Source organism: Hippichthys cyanospilos, chromosome 3 (assembly GCF_059441005.1).
Source record: "Hippichthys cyanospilos isolate Australia breed blue-spotted pipefish chromosome 3, RoL_Hcya_1.0, whole genome shotgun sequence".
Taxonomy (NCBI): domain Eukaryota; kingdom Metazoa; phylum Chordata; class Actinopteri; order Syngnathiformes; family Syngnathidae; genus Hippichthys; species Hippichthys cyanospilos.
In genome coordinates, this window is record NC_142371.1 from 15,907,872 (window position 1) to 15,929,302 (window position 21,431).

At 46.5% G+C, this 21,431-nt stretch overlaps 1 protein-coding gene and 1 long non-coding RNA gene across 14 annotated transcripts; one reads left to right on the plus strand and one right to left on the minus strand.

Moving 5' to 3' along the window:
- Positions 1–351: 351 nt before the first annotated feature.
- Positions 352–4,941, minus strand: LOC148425871 (uncharacterized). 2 transcript variants are annotated; one of them, XR_015864977.1, is made up of 5 exons: positions 4,388–4,941; positions 4,016–4,092; positions 2,309–2,420; positions 2,141–2,235; positions 352–2,052 (listed from the first exon to the last, which is right to left on the minus strand). It is a non-coding gene; the product is annotated as an uncharacterized LOC148425871 (long non-coding RNA). The 2 variants fall into 2 exon arrangements; XR_015864976.1 differs by lacking the exons at positions 4,016–4,092; positions 4,388–4,941 and having other exon boundaries at positions 2,309–2,833.
- Positions 4,942–6,574: 1,633 nt separating this feature from the next.
- Positions 6,575–14,938, plus strand: LOC148425872 (uncharacterized). Of its 12 annotated transcripts, none has more exons than XR_015865151.1 (4): positions 6,575–11,045; positions 11,243–11,495; positions 12,239–12,284; positions 13,845–13,919. XR_015865151.1 is itself a non-coding variant. In XM_088411131.1 (4 exons), exons 1-3 carry the CDS (start codon positions 9,659–9,661, stop codon positions 12,259–12,261), a joined length of 1,515 nt encoding a protein of 504 aa, XP_088267257.1. In that variant the 5' UTR covers positions 6,575–9,658; the 3' UTR covers positions 12,262–12,284; positions 13,845–13,926. The 12 variants fall into 12 exon arrangements, 11 of the variants coding, with proteins under 11 accessions (XP_088267257.1, XP_088267258.1, XP_088267256.1 ...); XM_088411131.1 differs by having other exon boundaries at positions 11,391–11,495; positions 13,845–13,926; XM_088411132.1 differs by having other exon boundaries at positions 11,394–11,495; positions 13,845–13,925.
- The last annotated feature ends 6,493 nt before the right edge of the window (positions 14,939–21,431 follow it).

The following is a 21,431-nucleotide window of genomic DNA, read 5'->3' on the forward strand; positions in this document are numbered from 1 at the left end:
GGTTTCTCGTCAACCAAGAGCAAGGGTGTGCACACCGAAGATCATCAAAGCTGCAACTAGCTTCGCTTCTTTTTTTGAGAGAAAATCGCATCATCTCCCCACCGACGCCCCACCATCGCGTTTCCCCCCCCCCCCCCCCCTTTTTCCCCCCCCTCCCCCAATTTTTTTTCCCCTCCCCCTTCTCTTTTCCAGGAGACCTTTTCCAAAAAACCCTAGTCTCTTACTTTATCTCCCCGGGATGGCGTCATCCCGGTGAGATAAAGTGTTAAGTTGATCTAATTGTTGGTCCGAGTGAGGTCCCGCTTCCGATTCCGACATAGGAGTGGACGCAACAGTGGGTGAGAATTTCAATTTTTTTTTTTTTTTTTTTTTTTTTTTTTTTTTTTTTTTTTTTTTTTTTTTTTTTTTTTTTTTTTTTTTTTTTTTTCTCTCTGTTCTACTTTCTCTTTTTAATAATGGCAACTTATGGCAAACCTTGGTTTTTTAACAAAACAGGAAATTACTCTAAATATCACAAATCAGGACAGACAGGGGCTAATCAACGAGAAACCTCTTTCCAAAATTCAAATACACAACATAAATTCTCTGCAGAAACCCATCAACTAACTAAATACTACTTCAAGTTAATACAAGCTTCTCATCACTCCGAAATAATTAACCAGGCCATTCAAAACAAAAAAATCCCTTCGGGCATGAAGAAAAAAATGGAGAAATTGGCCGCGTTCATTAGACCCTCAGGCCCTAATGAAACAATTATACAGAATCTGAAATTGAATACAGAGGATTGGATGAATAAAAATTTGGAGTTACTTCGACAACATTACGACGGAACAATTTCTACAATATTAGGCCACATTTCCACTTTCGAAGAGATTGCCTTTGATAGAGCGGTACACTGGGCAAGTACCAGATATAAGAAAAAATTGACTCAAACCTCAATCCGAACAATACGTGAATTAGTGTCGCTTGCTGACGAATCACTAGGGGCTCGGAACCTTGACTTCCTCTTCGATGAGGAAAATTTTCCACCCTTAACTACCAATACATTTCAAAGTAAGTCGGAAACCCCCAAGAAACCTAGCTCTAACAACCCGCCTACTAATCCTAAACACAACCAATGGCAGAGTGACCCTAATCGACAAATAACCATAACAAACCCAATTCCTAACCCTAAATACAACCAATTGCAGAAGGGCCCTAATCGACAAATAACCTTAACAAATCCAACTTCTAATCCTAAATACAACCAATTGCAGAATGATCCTAATCAACGACTAACTAGAGCAAACCCAATTCCTAATCCTAAATACAACCAATTGCAGAATGAGCCTAATGGACAAATGACTACAACAAACCCAATTTCTAAGCCTAAACATAACCAATTGCAGAATGACTCCAATGGACAAAGAATGATAACAAATCCGTTTCCTAATCCTAAATACAACCAATTGCAGAATGAGCCTAATGGACAAATGACTACAACAAACCCAACTCCTAAGCCTAAACATAACCAATTGCAGAAGGACTCCAATGGACAAAGAATGATAACAAACCCGTCTCCTAATCCTAAATACAACCAGTCCAGATCCTCTGGTGGCAATAAGGAACATATTTCCGCTAGAATTAACGCACCACCTTCTACTAGCATATATAATTCCACTTCCTCTAAACTTAATTTTAACCAGCCGGCCGCAACTACCTCCAGTCAGCCTAATAGGAATGATATTCATAAAAGTGATATGAACTTTTTTCCCTTCTCAGAGAAGCGAACGCAAGCTCAAGAAAGCACTCCCGCTGCCAAACACATTGTAAAAACAAGGGCGCAGGTACATATAAAATCGGAGGAAAACTTACAGCAGCAAAAAAGCGACAATCCAATTGCTACCACCTTCAAAAAAATGACTATTAGCAATGTGGCTTTACCTTGTAGTGGCACAATTTCGTCTCTTCCTCTGGACGACGAGTCGGACAAACAAGAACCTGAAAAAAAGAACACCTACTTACCTGTGGAAGAAGCTCAATCGTGTGATGTAAGGGAGGCGACCATCGGACCTAAAGAAACAACAAACATTGTCAAAACAATCAATATTAACAAAAACTTTACTTACCTTAATAAGAGTTTAGGACAGGAGATACTTACCGTGGACACTACTGGAGTAAATCTAACACAGCAGGAAATGAAAGGGGATCACCCACATCCCCCCCTTGTGGACAACAAGGAGGCCCAGCGGGGACCTGTACAAAAACAAATCATCAGTGAGTTGGGAGATACTTGTAAAATGGAATATGATCCTTTACATACAAATACCTCATCAACTAACTCCTCCGTTGATCATTCCCCTCAGCACGCATTTACCGCAGATGAACGAAGGGAGCCTCGAATCCATCCCAGAACGCAACATAAAAGCACAGAGTGGAAACTGGAGGTAACAAAATCCATAGTCGTTATCGGCGATTCTAACCTAGCAAGAATTCCATTATTTGCATCTTCAAACATACAAGTTGACAGTTTTCCAGGAGCTACATTTCATCACTTAAATGAAATTTTAAAAAAACTCTCCCCATCGTACGACACATCCCATGTGATCATATCGGCGGGATTAAACAATTGTCTACGGGAACAATTACATTCAACTACTCATAAGCAATTGCAGCAATTAATAAAAACCAGTGATGCAACTTTTCCGAATGCTACAGTATACATACCGATTATTAACTTTTCGCATGTTTTGGACTCAAAAAAACAAACATTACTGACTAAATTAAACCTACTCATTGCAGACAAATATAATTTTCTACCAGATATCAACCCATTACTATTTCAAACTTGTGAAACAGATCCGATCCATTGGACCGTAAAGACAGCACAATTAATATTCAATTACTGGTGTCAACAACTAAATTTATAATTGAACCTAAAGATTTGGATATCACGCAACAAGAATCTAATATTATGAATTTAAGTGTAACATTCAGACTTACTGATATGCAACAGCAAATACTCGAAAAAGGACTAACTTTCATTCCTACTTGCAAACCACCAAGTCGCACTCAATTAAAATCTGATATGTATACATTTCATAGAAAGTTAAAACTTTTGGACCAATTTCAATCAAATAATGAACAATATAGATTATTTACAGGACCATCTACTTGGACTCCTAATGAGAATAATGTATCTGTAGACATTAAAGAATTAATAAAATGTAATCATACTGCATTAAGACAGTGGCGGCCCAGGCACCCCACCCAAAATAACCTAACCAGGGAACAACAAAGGACGCTCAAATCACTAGGCAAAAATAAACACATAGTTATCAAACCAGCAGATAAGGGGGGACAGATTGTTATACAAGATCGAAATAACTATATTTTAGAAGCAAATAGACAATTAAAAAATACTACTTACTATCAAAGGCTCTCAGACTCATTACAAATGGAAACACAAACTATGATAAGAAAAATTACTAGTAGATTATTGGATAAGAAATTCATAACTATAAAACAGAAAAAATACCTAGATGGTCCAGACCAACCTAGACCTCGCCTCTTTTACCTATTACCCAAAATTCACAAACCTCCTGAAACTTGGACAGTTCCCTCTATAGTTCCGGTAGGCCGACCTATAGTTAGCGATTGCGCATCTGAATCGTATGCAATTACAGAATATATTGATTATTTTATTAACCCATTAGCTAAATTACATCCGAGTTACATTAAAGATACTTACGAATTTGTTAATATCATTAAACAGATTAGAGTAACTCATGAGGCGCTGTTATTTTCTATCGATGTTGAATCACTCTACACTAACATAGAAACCAAATTGGGCCTGTCTGCTATACGGAAAATCTTCAATAAATACCCTAATCCAAATAGACCTGATGATGAACTACTAGAACTTTTATACATTACACTTACAAGAAATGATTTTATTTTTAACAGGAAACATTATTTACAACTTTGTGGCTGTGCGATGGGCCGAAAATACTCACCTGCTTATGCAGATATTTACCTGGCGGACTGGGAGGAAACTGCCTTTGCTGGACTCGACATCAAACCGACCCATTACCACAGATACCTGGACGATATCTTTGGAATATGGGAAGGAACAGAAGCACAATTCATCGATTTTGTTAATATTTTAAATATGCAACATAATAAAATAAAACTGAAACATAATTTACAACACTCGTCCATAGAATTTTTGGATACATGTGTTTTTTTTACACAGGCCAATGCTAACTACAAACAACTAGCGACTAAGGTTTTTTTTAAAGATACAGACAGACATGCACTTCTCCATAAAACCAGCTATCACCCTAAACATACTTACCTCGGCTTAATAAAATCTCAACTAATACGTTTTCACAGAATTTGTACTTACCCGGATGATGTTGAGGAGGCTACTAAAACCCTCTTCTCAGTGTTGAAGACCAGAGGCTATTCCAAGAGGTTCCTTAGAAAAATAAAACAGGAAGTTAATAACAAATTTCAACATAATTTCCCTATACAACCAGTTAAACAAAACCAAAACTTTATACCTTTTATTACAACATATGCAGATAATACAAAAACATTGATTAAAAAATTTAAGCATAATTTCAAAAACACAGCGAATAACTTGGAAAGTCTAAAAGATTATCGAATGATTATTGCCCATAGACGTAATAAAAATTTAAAAGATATATTAGTACATACGGATTTAAATAAGGATGACTATAGTATTAAAATTAAAATGAGGACAGAAATTGCATTTATCAATCCTCCGCATTTACAAAATGTATACTCAGGTCTATCCATAAATTTAAATACTACTATCAATCCTCAAACTAAAAACGTTGTATACGCCATCATTTGTCATTTATGTAAAAAGATTTACATCGGTGAAACAGGCAATATGCTCCATCTTAGGATCAAACAACATTTTTATGCAATAAAAAAACAAAACACCATTACCACATTATATACACATTTTAAAACTCATGGCCTCTACAATGTAAGAAGCCTCGGCTTAGAAACAAATGTACTGTGGACCCGGAAACAAAGACAATCAATAGAACGCAAATGGATTCACAAATTACAAACGATCGTACCAAACGGTCTAAATGAACAATATCATTAAAAATTTTTTTTTTTTTTTTTTTTTTTTTTTTTTTTTTTTTTTCCCCCCCTTCCTTCTTACTAAAATTATTTTGCGACGGACCTCCTAATCCTTTGGGTGACAAGAATTGTATTTATTATTTATTATTTTTGATTGCAGTGACTTTTTATGAATTTAAATACTAATATTTATTGAAAAATTTGTTTGTTTTTAGCACTTACCTTATTAACCCCAACATGGCACTTTTCTTATCCCTTCTCACCCATGGATTATGGTCCATTTCAATATTGATTAATGAATTGTCCCCGTTTTTTTTTTTTTTTTTTTTTTTTTTTTTTTTTTTTTTTTTTTTTTTTTTTTTTTTTTTTTTTTTTTTCTGAGAGGCCTAATGCGGAGGAATTCTTTCCCCATTATGCATATAAGATTTTATAATAAATGATTTGAAGACACCACCATATTTTATTACTTAGCAGTTTTTAATCAATAATTAGATTATAATAGATTTATATTGTTTTAATAATTTTTATTAGATTTAGTATTTATTGATTTTGTTTTTTACTTACCGGTATGGACATAAGAATTTATATTTATTCATACCTATGATTTTATAATGGGCCTCACTGACTCCGTGCGCCAGTGCAATTCATGGTGTCGCTTTTGACACTATGTTCTTTTATTTTACCTAACCCTAACCCTAACCCTAAACCCTAACCCTAACCCTAACCCTAACCCTAACCCTAACCCTAACCCTAACCCTAACCCTAACCCTAACCCTAACCCTAACCCTAAACCCTAACCCTAACCCTAACCCTAACCCTAACCCTAACCCTAACCCTAACCCTAACCCTAACCCTAACCCTAACCCTAACCCTAACCCTAACTCTAACCCTAACCCTAACCCTAACCCTAACCCTAACCCTAACCCTAACCCTAACCCTAACCCTAACCCTAACCCTAACCCTAACCCTAACCCTAACCCTAACCCTAACCCTAACCCTAACCCCAACCCTAACCCTAACCCTAACCCTAACCCTAACCCTAACCCTAACCCTAACCCTAACCCTAACCCTAACCCTAACCCTAACCCTAACCCTAACCCTAACCCTAACCCTAACCCTAACCCTAACCCTAACCCTAACCCTAACCCTAACCCTAACCCTAACCCTAACCCTAACCCTAACCCTAACCCTAACCCTAACCCTAACCCTAACCCTAACCCTAACCCTAACCCTAACCCTAACCCTAACCCTAACCCTAACCCTAACCCTAACCCTAACCCTAACCCTAACCCTAACCCTAACCCTAACCCTAACCCTAACCCTAACCCTAACCCTAACCCTAACCCTAACCCTAACCCTAACCCTAACCCTAACCTCTAACCCTAACCCTAACCCTAACCCTAACCCTAACCCTAACCCTAACCCTAACCCTAACCCTAACCCTAACCCTAACCCTAACCCGCTTCCTAGACGACATTTGGGGCGTCTGGTCATCCTCTGAGGAAGACTTTGAAAAATTCGTAACGCATTTGAATGCACAAAATAAATCAATTTCGGTCAAGGCTAACATCAGCAGAACCCGGGTTGATTTTCTGGACGTCACAACTTTCAAAGGCCCAGATTTCGCTAATACGTTAACATTGGATTTTAAGGTGCACTTTAAGGAGACGGATACACACGCATTGTTATGGCGAACAAGCTTGCATCCACGTCATACCTTCGCTGGCATCATTAAATCCCAATTGTTAAGATTTTCGCGAATCTGCAGCCGACGGGAGGATTTCCGGGAGGCCACTTCTACTTTGTTTACAGTCCTACGACGCCGGGGATACAGTAGGAGTGAGCTGCGCAAAGCCCGACGATCCTTCCGGGAACCTGAACCACAGGAACGACGCAGAGAGGGCGAATGCACCCCGCTGGTGGTGACATACTCAAAACAGAGCGTCCGACTAGCGGTCAATTGTAAACTAAATTTTAAGGGTTATTTGAGAACCCAGAGGGGCTTCGAGAACCGACCGGTAATTGCCGCGTATCGAAAGAACCCCAATTTGGGTGATCTTTTGGTCAGCGGCATTTTGCCGAGCTTGACGGACTCGGAGGAGCAAGGGGCAATCCCCTGCTCCCGCCCCCTCATTTTCTTACGTCACGGCCGCACGAGACGCGTAATTAAAATCCCACCAGTACGCGACCCTGCTCGTCCAAATTGTGTATACTTACTACATTGCGCCCTCTGCGGGATCATGTATGTAGGTGACACGAGCGGAACGGTGCAACAGGAGGTAGACAAACTTCGTGATCACGTGACAGGCGATTCCAACGCGACGATCTCACGAGTGGTGCATCATTATAAATTACATAAAATGAGCCACCTTGAATGTAGATCATTACAAATAGGCCCACTATGGAACCAAACCGAACGCAAACGTGTGGCCACGGAGTGGCAAATTCGGCTGGGCACACAGTACCCATTTGGCTTAAACACGTGACGCAAGTTGACAACGAACGCTCCCCCACCAACAAGGGATCAGACAGATTTATGATGAGGATGCGCGGCCGTTCATTAGAACAGGCCATCCACTGAACTGTTCTGACTGGACAACCAAAATGTGTGGGGGAATAGCACCGCTAATTCAGCAGGCTAAAAGTAGGATTACGTCGTCTGATGTGGCACTCGCTGAACCTGCAAGACAAAAAACGGGACTAAATTAATTGACGGCAAAAGTCGCCAGGCATGCACAGAGGCAATAGTAGAGAGAGAAAAAAAGCAGAAATAATCGAGACATGGCTTGTTCGGCTTTCGGGAAATGGGTGGCACCCAGTGTGGCGAGTGCACAACGGAGCGGATCTCCCCCGGGGGGACCCCCTCTATGAGGGGAGCCAACCGGGCCGCTACCGGATCTCTATACTAACCTATACCTGCCCGGGCCTACTGGGAAGCCATCAGTATCCTGAACCCCCCACTAGAGGGGGGAGTCCGACCAAAAAATGTATCGACGCCTGATCCGGAGTCATAATGTCAAATTTGACAGGTCTCCGGTTGAGATATATCCATCTCTCTTTCTCTCTCTCTCTCTCTCTTCCTCGTGCCACCTTATATCCCATTACTACCTTTCATCGAATATGCACATAACAACGCATATTTGGCTCCCTCCTTTGCCTGCTCTTCCTCTTCTTCTTTCTCCCTCTCTCCCTTTTTTTTCTTTTTTCTCCCTCTTCTTTCCTTTTCTTTCTCTCTCTCTCTCTCTCTCTCTCTCTCCTTTTCTCTCTCTCTCTCTCTTTCTTTCCTCTCTCTTTTTTCTCTCTTCTTCTCCCCTTTTCTTTCTCTCTTTCTCTTCTTCTTTCTTTTTCACAGAAGGAGCACCGCAGACGAGTGATGGAGATTCTTCCTCACCTTAGGCCGAGGGGCAAAAAGATCGGAGGATAGCGCATGACCCCAAATCCGATATGGCAATTTGCTAACGGACGACCGGAACTCGACAATGTAAGTACGACGAATCCGGGGGAGCACATCCCCTACACCTGTTCCTCAGGCGATCTGACCTGGGATCCACACAACACTCGGAGGAGGAGAGAGGCGGATGTGCATCCCCCGGAAATGGAGGACATGCGCTACCCACACGATATAAGCCCACGCCAACATGCTGCGGAATGGCAGACGAGGGGAGTGCCAGCGCTCGAGGGGGAGGACCGATTCGCCTGATGAAGGGCCAACAGGCTCGAAACGTCGCGATGGACCTCCACACTCGAGACGCTGCACGGCAAATCTGGCAAGAGCAAGGAATCATCCTACGCTGAACGCCGACAAGACCTTCAGCGATGGAGAGACCGGAGAGGAAGAAGACGAAAAGCAAGACGATGCAGATGGACAACAGCACGGAATGGAGATGACAGACAACCTTGATTGATGAAATAAATTCATCCTCTCAATCTTGAGATTGACAAGTCCTCCACTCACTCCTCTCCGCATAACAAAATAGGATCAGATGGCTCTTCTCTTCTTGTCTATCATTCTTCTACTCTTCCCATTTGCATGTCCTAAATTTCCTCCCGCTGTGAAGTGTAGAAAAACGTTTTCCTCTCACAAAAAAATCGGGTTAATCATAAAAGAAGACATAATATTACAGAATGGTGAAGAATTTGTTACGTACAAACAGATAGAAAAAGAACGACACACAACAAATTAAATCAAAACAAACGAATAATTTAACACATTAAAATGTCCTCCGTTCCTCTGCCAGGAAATTAACTTGGGAATTATGCGAACACATAGGACAAAAAGAAGTTCTTCTTAGAAAAGAAACGTCCTAAATAACGGATGATTCCAGCCGAAACTCCTTCCAACCGATTCCCCTAAACACAACCAATTTGGCTGAAATAACCCAGCCCCCCTACCTGCCGATCAATCCGGGAGGAGGAATAGAAAAATGGAGGAGGGGATTGAGCCAAGGAGGACAAGATTGGCTGTGAGGTCATTGATCCACACCCACCGGGCGTGCCTAAGTAACTTCTCAAATGCTCATGTGACAGCGGACTCACTTCCTGGTTCAGTCTGAACATGACGTCTACTCGACGATACGGACGACGAAGAGAGGAGGAGGAAGAGGAGAGAGACTGGGGGGGGTGGCGTAGCGGGCGAAGGAGACGAGATCGTCAGTCGCCCGACTACGACTCCACCACCCCCCCGGAGAGACCATATAAACGTCCCCGCCGGGGAGAGCGGGAGGACGGCCGCCGCAGAGGTGAGTGGGGGGAGCGTGGGGCGTACTCGCCGCAGCGCGAACAACATCGGGCTTCCCGGAGGAGAGCGGGGACCTCCGGGAGGACCCGCTCGGGCCCTCGAGAGAGGCTCGAGTGGCGCGAGCCGCTTGAGCGGCGCGAGCGACGCGGGCGGCGGGATCGCCGCCCACGTACGCCCCCCACCCCACCACCACCACCACCACCACCACCGGCCCGCCGTCGGAGGAGACGCGGGCGAGCGGCTCCGCCACCGCCGCCACCGTCACCGGCCCGAGGCGGCCGATCGACCCGGCGGCGGGGGGAACGACAGGGCGGCGCTGCGGCGGAACACCGACCCGGCCGCCAACGCCCGGCGGGCCGGGTCCGCTGGGGGGCACCTCCACCGCCCTCAACAGCGCCGTCCACAGCGACCCCCCCGTCGTCGGCGGAAGAGTCCGCTGAGGACGTGCACCCGGGGGGGCACACGTCATCACGCGCGCGCAGGCCGGCAGCGGTAAGTAAAAACATCAGGTATACAGCACGCGCAGCACGTAGGGGGATGGAGCCGGCCCCACCCCCCATGCGGGCGCAGACAAGGGCCATATATCGCCTCATCCGGATGGCCCACCACTCATCACGCGTGCTCTCCTCGGGTGAGCTGCCGGCCAATATTCAAAAGGCCGAGGCCGGCCTCCGGGAATCCGTGAGGCCGGCTGGGCTCACCCCGACTACGGAAGAACGTCTCAGAGAGCACGCGAGCGTGTGGGCCAGCAGCGTGAGGGAGACCCTGGCACGTCACTACCATGACGGAATGGAGCGTGCCAGGGCCGAAGTCGTCGACTTACTGGACGAGGACTGGCCGGTAGCCTTGAACATCGCTCGCCGGTGGGCGAGGCGCCGGCTGGGCCCCGTCCTATCCGACGCCACGCTTGCGGAAGCAAAATCATTCCTCCGGGAGACGGCATCCAGCAAGATGGCCCTTGTGGCGGGGGTAGGTGGACGCGAGACAGCAATGGACTGGCTGCCGGTTCCAGCGCCTGCATTACAGGCAACGGCAGACGCACGACGTGCCCCCGCCGAGTCTGCCACCGCCGATGCCGCCGCTGCTAGAACATCCACCGCTGCCGCAATCACCATCGCCACCACCACTGCCGCCGCCGCCGCCACCGCGCCGCCGGATGTGGCCCCCCCGCTGGACGCAAGAGCTGCTCCCCGACCGGCAGAAGGTAACCAACCGACTCCGTTCCGGGCGGAAAATAGAACCGGGGCACAAATTTCATCGGCCCAGCCTGTGGACCATTCCACGCCCCACGGCCTCCCCCCCACACAATGGTGGCGGGGGGACCAAGGGGGCGTGGCACAAGGACGGTCACCCGTCCAAGGCCACAGGCCAGACGTGTTGAGCCCGGACCCGCTTCCACAGAGGGTTAAGAGGCTCCCGTCAGGGAGACGGCATTCAACTCGCCCCCCCTCCCCTGACGCGACCACGGGCCGACCTACCCAAATGCCAAGTGTGGATGACATATCCCCGGGCATTGGCCTCATCGACCTTGACTGGGATTTGGATTCAGCAGAGGAGGACAACCTGCTGGAGCCCTTCCCTCCCTCACCCCCGGCTCACGACGAGGAGGTGGCCGGCCCCTCGGGGGTGAGAGGGAACACCCATCGACTCGCAGGTAATCAATTTCCACCCCGAACGCCGGCGAATGAATCTCCTGAACGCACAGGAGAACAGGGGGAGACGAGTTGGGCCAGCCGATTAAGGGCAAATAAGACCCCACGACCGGCCCACTCACATCCCGCCCGAACTCACCGCAGCGCACCGTTAACCACAAAGTTGATAAGAACGCAACCCGCGACTTATCAAAAACCACCGGCTCCGGGACTTTCTCGTGTTACTGCACATAGGCCCGGCTTTCGAAAACAGGCAATTTGGAACCTACTAGTGAAATCATCTCGGGTGATCTTGGGAGACTCAAATTTGGCAAGGCTCCCCGATTTTCCCTTCCAAGATTTCCAAATCGATAGCTATCCGGGCGCCACATTACGACATATAAAATCGATCTTAGATAAGGATCAGCAGTCGAATGAGGTGGCCCAGGTTATCATATCAGCGGGCATAAATAACAGAGCGCAATCAGCGCATAACACGGCGATCAAGCAATTGCAGCAAGCAAAACTAGCCGCAACACGTCGCTTCCCGAATGCGCAAATCTGGGTAGCGGAGATTAACTTCTCTCAGACTCTGCCGCAAAAAGAACGGGACAATTTAGCAATCCTAAATCAGCATATCACCAAAGGCTCTTACATTCCGGCTCTTCCGTCGGAGCGCTTCAAAGTGGGCCAGGATGGCATACACTGGACGCCCGGAACAGCTCATAAGATGCTCATGCACTGGTGGAATTTTCTGACTGGACAGGCGGACGCGCGAAGAGAAGGTGAAAGACCCCACGTGGAGCGCGCAGGTACTGACTCGACTCATCCTGTAGCGTCACAACAAAAGGGATCACAAAAAATCAATTTTAATCGTGAAGAGGGAATCATGATCCTGACCGATAAAATTGATCTCTCACCCACGCAACGCCGAGTATTGAAAAAAGGATTGTCTTTTGTTCCGGTGCGGGATGTAGACCGAACGATTAAACAACAAATGATGCTAGATTTACAAGCATATCATAGACGCCTTAGCCTTACAGCAATTTTTCAGAACCGCGGACAGCGACGGGCCATTCCATTCACGGCCCCATCAGAATGGAATCCGACTGAAACAATGCTGCCAGCGGCGATTAAGGCCGTCATCCGGGCCGACTGGAGGGCCTTTAAAGAAATCAATTGGAACAAAACGGACAAACCCAACTTGACGAAATCCGAACAAACCGCGCTGACTGACTTAATCAAAGATAAACGAATAGTCATCAAACCGGCGGACAAAGGGGCTGTCGTAGTTGTCATGGACCGAGAACGTTATATACGTGAGGCACTTAGACAACTGAATGATAAAAAATATTATCGCAAACTGCAGACCCCGATCTTTTGGGAAACAATTCCCATGATCGAGGAAATCTTGGAGGAGATGAAACGGGCGAACTTCATCTCAGCCAAACAACTGAAATTTCTCAGAGGAAGCTCAGACCCGCGACCGAGAATTTTTTATCTCCTCCCAAAAATACACAAGACCCCCGACAAATGGAGCTTCCCGTATTGGATGCCGGCAGGCCGCCCCATTGTCTCAGATTGCGACAGTGAAACATACAGATCCGCTAATTTTGTGGAATTCCACCTTAATCCGCTATCAAATAAGCATCCCAGTTACCTGAAGGATACATATGATTTCCTCGGTAAAATGCGAAACCTACAAATTCCGCGAGATGCATTTTTGTTTACAATGGATGTGGAAAGCTTATACACAAATATTGACACACCGACAGGATTAAAAGCGGTAAGTGAATGGATGACTCGGTTTCCCGACAGCCGGAGACCAGATCATGCTCTGCTAAGGCTATTGGAAATCAATCTCACGAGAAATGACTTTGTATTTGACTCCCAATATTATTTGCAGACATGCGGCACAGCGATGGGCAAAGCCTTTGCGCCCTCCTATGCCAACATCTTTATGGCATGGTGGGAGGAGCAAGCGCTGTCCTCAGCATCACAGCGTCCCCTGCACTATTATCGCTTCCTAGACGACATTTGGGGCGTCTGGTCATCCTCTGAGGAAGACTTTGAAAAATTCGTAACGCATTTGAATGCACAAAATAAATCAATTTCGGTCAAGGCTAACATCAGCAGAACCCGGGTTGATTTTCTGGACGTCACAACTTTCAAAGGCCCAGATTTCGCTAATACGTTAACATTGGATTTTAAGGTGCACTTTAAGGAGACGGATACACACGCATTGTTATGGCGAACAAGCTTGCATCCACGTCATACCTTCGCTGGCATCATTAAATCCCAATTGTTAAGATTTTCGCGAATCTGCAGCCGACGGGAGGATTTCCGGGAGGCCACTTCTACTTTGTTTACAGTCCTACGACGCCGGGGATACAGTAGGAGTGAGCTGCGCAAAGCCCGACGATCCTTCCGGGAACCTGAACCACAGGAACGACGCAGAGAGGGCGAATGCACCCCGCTGGTGGTGACATACTCAAAACAGAGCGTCCGACTAGCGGTCAATTGTAAACTAAATTTTAAGGGTTATTTGAGAACCCAGAGGGGCTTCGAGAACCGACCGGTAATTGCCGCGTATCGAAAGAACCCCAATTTGGGTGATCTTTTGGTCAGCGGCATTTTGCCGAGCTTGACGGACTCGGAGGAGCAAGGGGCAATCCCCTGCTCCCGCCCCCTCATTTTCTTACGTCACGGCCGCACGAGACGCGTAATTAAAATCCCACCAGTACGCGACCCTGCTCGTCCAAATTGTGTATACTTACTACATTGCGCCCTCTGCGGGATCATGTATGTAGGTGACACGAGCGGAACGGTGCAACAGGAGGTAGACAAACTTCGTGATCACGTGACAGGCGATTCCAACGCGACGATCTCACGAGTGGTGCATCATTATAAATTACATAAAATGAGCCACCTTGAATGTAGATCATTACAAATAGGCCCACTATGGAACCAAACCGAACGCAAACGTGTGGCCACGGAGTGGCAAATTCGGCTGGGCACACAGTACCCATTTGGCTTAAACACGTGACGCAAGTTGACAACGAACGCTCCCCCACCAACAAGGGATCAGACAGATTTATGATGAGGATGCGCGGCCGTTCATTAGAACAGGCCATCCACTGAACTGTTCTGACTGGACAACCAAAATGTGTGGGGGAATAGCACCGCTAATTCAGCAGGCTAAAAGTAGGATTACGTCGTCTGATGTGGCACTCGCTGAACCTGCAAGACAAAAAACGGGACTAAATTAATTGACGGCAAAAGTCGCCAGGCATGCACAGAGGCAATAGTAGAGAGAGAAAAAAAGCAGAAATAATCGAGACATGGCTTGTTCGGCTTTCGGGAAATGGGTGGCACCCAGTGTGGCGAGTGCACAACGGAGCGGATCTCCCCCGGGGGGACCCCCTCTATGAGGGGAGCCAACCGGGCCGCTACCGGATCTCTATACTAACCTAACCCTAACCCTAACCCTAACCCTAACCCTCTAACCCTAACCCTAACCCTAACCCTAACCCTAACCCTAACCCTAACCCTAACCCTAACCCTAACCCTAACCCTAACCCTAAACCCTAACCTCTAACCCTAACCCTAACCCTAACCCTAACCCTAACCCTAACCCTAACCCTAACCCTAACCCTAACCCTATCCTAATCCCAACCCTATTCCTTATCCTAATCCCAACCCTATTCCTTATCCTAATCTCAACCCTATTCCTTATCCTAATCCCAACCCTGACCCTCATCCTAATCCCAACCCTAATCCCCATTTCCCTGGGTCGGTCTTACTTCCCATTTGAGCCCTGAAACGAACATCAGTCAGGGCTCGGGGAGTTAGGACGAGGACCTGAAACAAAGGCAAAAGGGTTTCAAGGTAAGTAGAAGGATTGGAAGGACAACACAGGTAAGTGAAGTAGTACAACGGAGCAACAAGAAGATTCGTCGGGGGACAGCGGATGAGAAGAGAAACAGGTAAGTGAAGACAACATTCGGTGGAAAAAAGGAAAAAAACAGAGCGACAGGATGAAGTGGACTTTCACGGACGGACCACAGGAGGCACTGTGAGGAAAGATCCTCACTTGGATAAAAAAACGTTTGCGCACTTCCGCAAAACGCCATTTGGACAGCGGAACTTGAAGAGGAAGGACAGGAGTGAGATAGTACAACGGAGCAACAAGAGGATTCGTCGGGGGACAACGGATGAGAAGAGAACCAGGAAAAACGACAAGGGATTCATCATCACAAGAATAAAAGATGGATCAACAAATTCGTCGTGGGACAATTGATAAGAAGAGGAGCAGGTAAGTGAGCACATCACACAGCATGTTCAACAATCAGATAAGAAGAGAAATTCAAGCCAAAAACTGGGAGCAACAGGAGGAAGTGCACTTCTCCAATGGGCCACAAGAGGGCACTGTGGGGAAAGATCCCCACTCCTATAAAAGCGTCTGCGCACGTCCGCAAGGAGCCATTTGGACGACGGAGCTCGAAGAGGAAGGACGTGAGGAGCCACAACACGGTAAGAAAAGACAACTTTGCAACAATACATGGACACAAGCCAGGAACTGATCACCCCTGGCTGGGTCGCCCAAGGGAGGGTGTCTGGAGATTAAAGACCCGAAACACCCGATGAACTTGGGTTCTCCACTGACGATGTGTCCTAAAATTACCTCGTCGACGGACGAGGGCCAAAGCTAATGTGGCTAACTGCAAGTTAGCTGAATACATTAAGCTAAATCTGGATTTGAAACTTTGACCTTGAGCTTTGACGTGGACTTCGCGGATGGAACCTGCGACGTCATGACGGGTGACTGACCCGTCGGGAAAGGCAAGGGCCAATGCTAATGTGGCTAACCGGATGTCAACCGGTTGCATTAGCTCGGCTCTTTCCTAAAACATCAGGCCAAGAAAAAGATACAAGAACGTCAAGGGACTTCGCGGACGGTAGCGGCGACGCAATGGCGGGCAGCCGATCCGTCGGGAGAATCAGGGGCCAAAGCTAATGTGGCTAACCAGGTGGTAGCCACATACATTACATCGGCCCATTCTCGGAACATATTCACACACGAGTCCCAGAGGCCAAAGCAGCTGCGGGAGGTCAAGGACCCGCACGTGGGCACTGGAGACGAGATGTCCAGGTTCACACCAGGAGGCACGGTGACAAAGGGGGTTCCCGTAAGTTTGCCCCGACGTGGCGAGTGCACCACGGGATGGCGGTCTTTACCGGCTCCCGGCCTATAACCATAAACCTAACCTGCCCGGGCCTGGCGGGGTGAACCCGGGTTCCTTTCTGCGCCACGGGCCGAGTGGGGGAACCTGGACAAGAGTGTGACAACGGGGGACAATTGACCCATCAAGAAGGGTAAAGGCCAAGGCTAATGTAGCTAGCTGGGTGCTAGCCGAATACATTAGCTGGGCCTGGACCTTGAACATTGACGTGGACCTCGCGGATGGAATCGACGACGCCATGACGGGTGACTGACCCGTCGGGAAAGGCAAGGGCCAATGCTAATGTGGTTAACCGGAGGTCAACCGGTTGCATTAGCTCGGCTCTTTCCTAAAACATCAGGGCAAGAAAAAGGAAATAAAAGAACATCAATGGACTTCACGGACGGTAGCGGCGACGCAATAGCGGGCAGCCGATCCGTCGGGAGAATCGAGGGCCAAAGCTAATGTGGCTAACCAGGTGGTAGCCACATCCGTTACATCGGCCCATTCTCGAAACATATTCACACACGAGTCCCAGAGGCCAAAGCAGCTGCGTGAGGTCAAGGACCCGCACGTGGGCACTGGTGACGCTACGGCGACGACGGCGGTAACGACACCTCGTCTAACCCCAACCAGTGCCTAATCCTAATCCCAACCCTATTCCTTATTCTAATCCCAACCCTATTCCTTATCCTAATCCCAACCCTATTCCTTATCCTAATCTCAACCCTATTCCTTATCCTAATCCCAACCCTATTCTTTATCCTAATCCCAACCCTATTCCTTATCCTAATCCCAACCCTATTCCTTATCCTAATCTCAACCCTATTCCTTATCCTAATCCCAACCCTGTTCCTTATCCTAATCCCAACCCTATTCCTTATCCTAATCCCAACCCTATTCCTTATCCTAATCTCAACCCTATTCCTTATCCTAATCCCAACCCTGACCCTCATCCTAATCCCAACCCTAATCCCCATTTCCCTGGGTCGGTCTTACTTCCCATTTGAGCCCTGAAACGAACATCAGTCAGGGCTCGGGGAGTTAGGACGAGGACCTGAAACAAAGGCAAAAGGGTTTCAAGGTAAGTAGAAGGATTGGAAGGACAACACAGGTAAGTGAAGTAGTACAACGGAGCAACAAGAAGATTCGTCGGGGGACAGCGGATGAGAAGAGAAACAGGTAAGTGAAGACAACATTCGGTGGAAAAAAAAAAAAAAAAAAAAAAAAAAAAAAAAAAAAAAAACAGAGCGACAGGATGAAGTGGACTTTCACGGACGGACCACAGGAGGCACTGTGAGGAAAGATCCTCACTTGGATAAAAAAACGTTTGCGCACTTCCGCAAAACGCCATTTGGACAGCGGAACTTGAAGAGGAAGGACAGGAGTGAGATAGTACAACGGAGCAACAAGAGGATTCGTCGGGGGACAACGGATGAGAAGAGAACCAGGAAAAACGACAAGGGATTCATCATCACAAGAATAAAAGATGGATCAACAAATTCGTCGTGGGACAATTGATAAGAAGAGGAGCAGGTAAGTGAGCACATCACACAAGCAGGTTCAACAATCAGATAAGAAGAGAAATTCAAGCCAAAAACTGGGAGCAACAGGAGGAAGTGCACTTCTCCAATGGGCCACAAGAGGGCACTGTGGGGAAAGATCCCCACTCCTATAAAAGCGTCTGCGCACGTCCGCAAGGAGCCATTTGGACGACGGAGCTCGAAGAGGAAGGACGTGAGGAGCCACAACACAGTAAGAAAAGACAACTTTGCAACACTACATGGACACAAGCCAGGAACTGATCACCCCTGGCTGGGTCGCCCAAGGGAGGGTGTCTGGAGATTAAAGACCCGAAACACCCGATGAACTTGGGTTCTCCACTGATGATGTGTCCTAAAATTACCTCGTCGACGGACGAGGGCCAAAGCTAATGTGGCTAACTGCAAGTTAGCTGAATACATTAAGCTAAATCTGGATTTGAAACTTTGACCTTGAGCTTTGACGTGGACTTCGCGGATGGAACCTGCGACGTCATGACGGGTGACTGACCCGTCGGGAAAGGCAAGGGCCAATGCTAATGTGGCTAACCGGATGTCAACCGGTTGCATTAGCTCGGCTCTTTCCTAAAACATCAGGCCAAGAAAAAGATACAAGAACGTCAAGGGACTTCGCGGACGGTAGCGGCGACGCAATGGCGGGCAGCCGATCCGTCGGGAGAATCAGGGGCCAAAGCTAATGTGGCTAACCAGGTGGTAGCCACATACATTACATCGGCCCATTCTCGGAACATATTCACACACGAGTCCCAGAGGCCAAAGCAGCTGCGGGAGGTCAAGGACCCGCACGTGGGCACTGGAGACGAGATGTCCAGGTTCACACCATGAGGCACGGTGACAAAGGGGGTTCCCGTAAGTTTGCCCCGACGTGGCGAGTGCACCACGGGATGGCGGTCTTTACCGGCTCCCGGCCTATAACAATAAACCTAACCCTAACCCTAACCCTAACCCTAACCCTAAGCTACGCTATGACCCCCAAAACACCCACTTGCGGCGGGCGCAGCGGCTTGCCGACCGCATATTTGGATTCTGGGTGGAATCCTAACCCGCTTTTGTGCCGCTCTCGTCCACCTGCCGCCTTTCCTTCTTAGATGTCGCGTCCGCGACATCTTCAAAAACTTCCTCATTTCCCCTGAGCGTGCGCAAGTGTGAGCCTTTTTTTTTTTATTAAAGCCAACACGTCCCCCTGCCCGTATCTCCCGAACGCGGCATCGCGGACCCGTGAAACCCGAGTTCATCGGAACCGGCTCGGTGTCCCGGACGCGACGGTGCCACCCCCGTCCCTCTCGCTCCTTGCTGCGAGGAGATACGCCATGACCCCCGAAACGCCTTTTGCGGGGGGCGCAGCGGCTCGCCAACCGCATATTTGGATTCCGGGTGGAATCCTACCCCGCTTTTATGCCGCTCTCGTCCACCTGCCGCCCTTCCTTCTTAGATGTCGCGTCCGAGACATCTTCAAAAACTTCCCTATTTCCTCTAACTTTAACCCAAAATAAATATGAATCCAATCCCTAATGAGTGTGCCCTTCTGACGACGTTTCGGCGTATGAGTGGCGAATAAGCGCCTTCTTAGGGTCAATGGCTCACTTATTAAGCTGAGGTCATTCCTCGTCAACAGCCAAAAGCCAAGTGGCTGCCTGTCATTTGTGACTTCGCCCTATATATAGCTACGTCATTTTTTTTAAATGAAAGAAACATTTGAAATTAGATTTAGCCCTTCTATTACCCAAACCTATGCTACTGTTATCTTATATTGTATGAAAGTGATCACTTAGCATATAAAATTTTAATATTATATATTATATATTAATGAATAATATGTATATATTATGTATTGTACATTACATATACACTATATGATTTTATGATATTAATATATCATAACATATTACTTAATGACTGTATTGTAATATATTGTAATACTTTTGTTTGATCTCATATTAATGAGATGCCTCATTATGCCTCATATGAGATGCCTAAATATTGTGTTTCATCCTAGTATATAAAATTATCAAGTCGTGTTAGTTCACCTCTTATTTTATCCACTCTAATTATTCTTTTGAGCTCTACTATTCACGTAATGATTATTATTTCATGTTAGTTTGTGTCTCATTCCTATATATCAATTTGTAGGGTTAGGGTTAATCCCTTAAATTAATTTGCATTCAAGGATTAGGGTTTTATATTAGATTGTTTTGATTTTGTTATTTCATTGACAGAACCAGCAATCAACGAACTGGAAAAAACATTTTTTTTATAGGTAAGTGCATGCTGGGCTAAGTGCACACTCATACTAACTACAAATTCATAACCAGGTAAGTTATTAGTTGGTAAATGAACAGGTAAGTATTTGTAAATTGGGAATGGGGGGCGGGGGTATTTAAAAAATATACCAACATCACACTTGTTAGAAAAATAGAAACAAAGTTCATTTTCCAGTCCTGTAGTAATTTAACGGAAACCACGTTGTATTTGTTATACTTCTAAAACGATATTAACCCATTGAATCAGTTTGGGATTACGACGCCTCGAGGTCTCCATGACCCATGACTTTCTTCTGGTGCGACACCTTCAATTCTGCAATAAAAACATAATTAATGTAGGACCTCCGTAGATGCTTGTGAGGGGGGGCGTACAGCGTCTCTCCATGTCATAAGTTGTTCTTGAGCCAACCGGCGGAATAGTGAAAATGGTTTTGTTTGTTCCTGGATGTCTATTTCCAAACGTGTCGGTGACGGATCCCTCTTCGCATCAAATCTGGGGAGGGAAAAGAAAACAATGATCAGGAATTTTAATCCGTTCATTTAGTGTGCTTTATACCAACCTCACACTTCTTGGAGTAACGTGCAATAGGGAACATCTGGGAAGGACAACTTTTCTAACAAAAAAAAACAAAACAAAAAACAGTTTTCAAAGTGATACAGAAAACGATGAGCTCGACACCGAAATGGTTCATTCCCAATTCGGCAGCTTGCAGTGATCCGAGTGAGCGCAGCACGTGAAGACTTCAAGGGCAAAAGGGAAAATACAGCTGTGGCGGTTGGCAATGAAATGCCGCGTATACGCCGGAAGAGGGCGATGTTGCATTGAAACCTAAGCCAATTTGGTTCTGTTCGATGTCTATATTTTGGATTTCGGGTGAAATGGCTACATGTTTCTAAGTCCGCCGGAGCAAGAC

Excerpts from the sequence above, each read along its gene's own strand:
- LOC148425872 (XM_088411121.1), top strand. The coding sequence starts at position 9,659 with ATGACGTCTACTCGACGATACGGACGACGAAGAGAGGAGGAGGAAGAG. Across the intron at positions 11,046-11,390 it reads TGCTCCCCGACCGGCAGAAG|CAGAGGAGGACAACCTGCTG; the intron begins GTAACCAACCGA and ends ATTTGGATTCAG.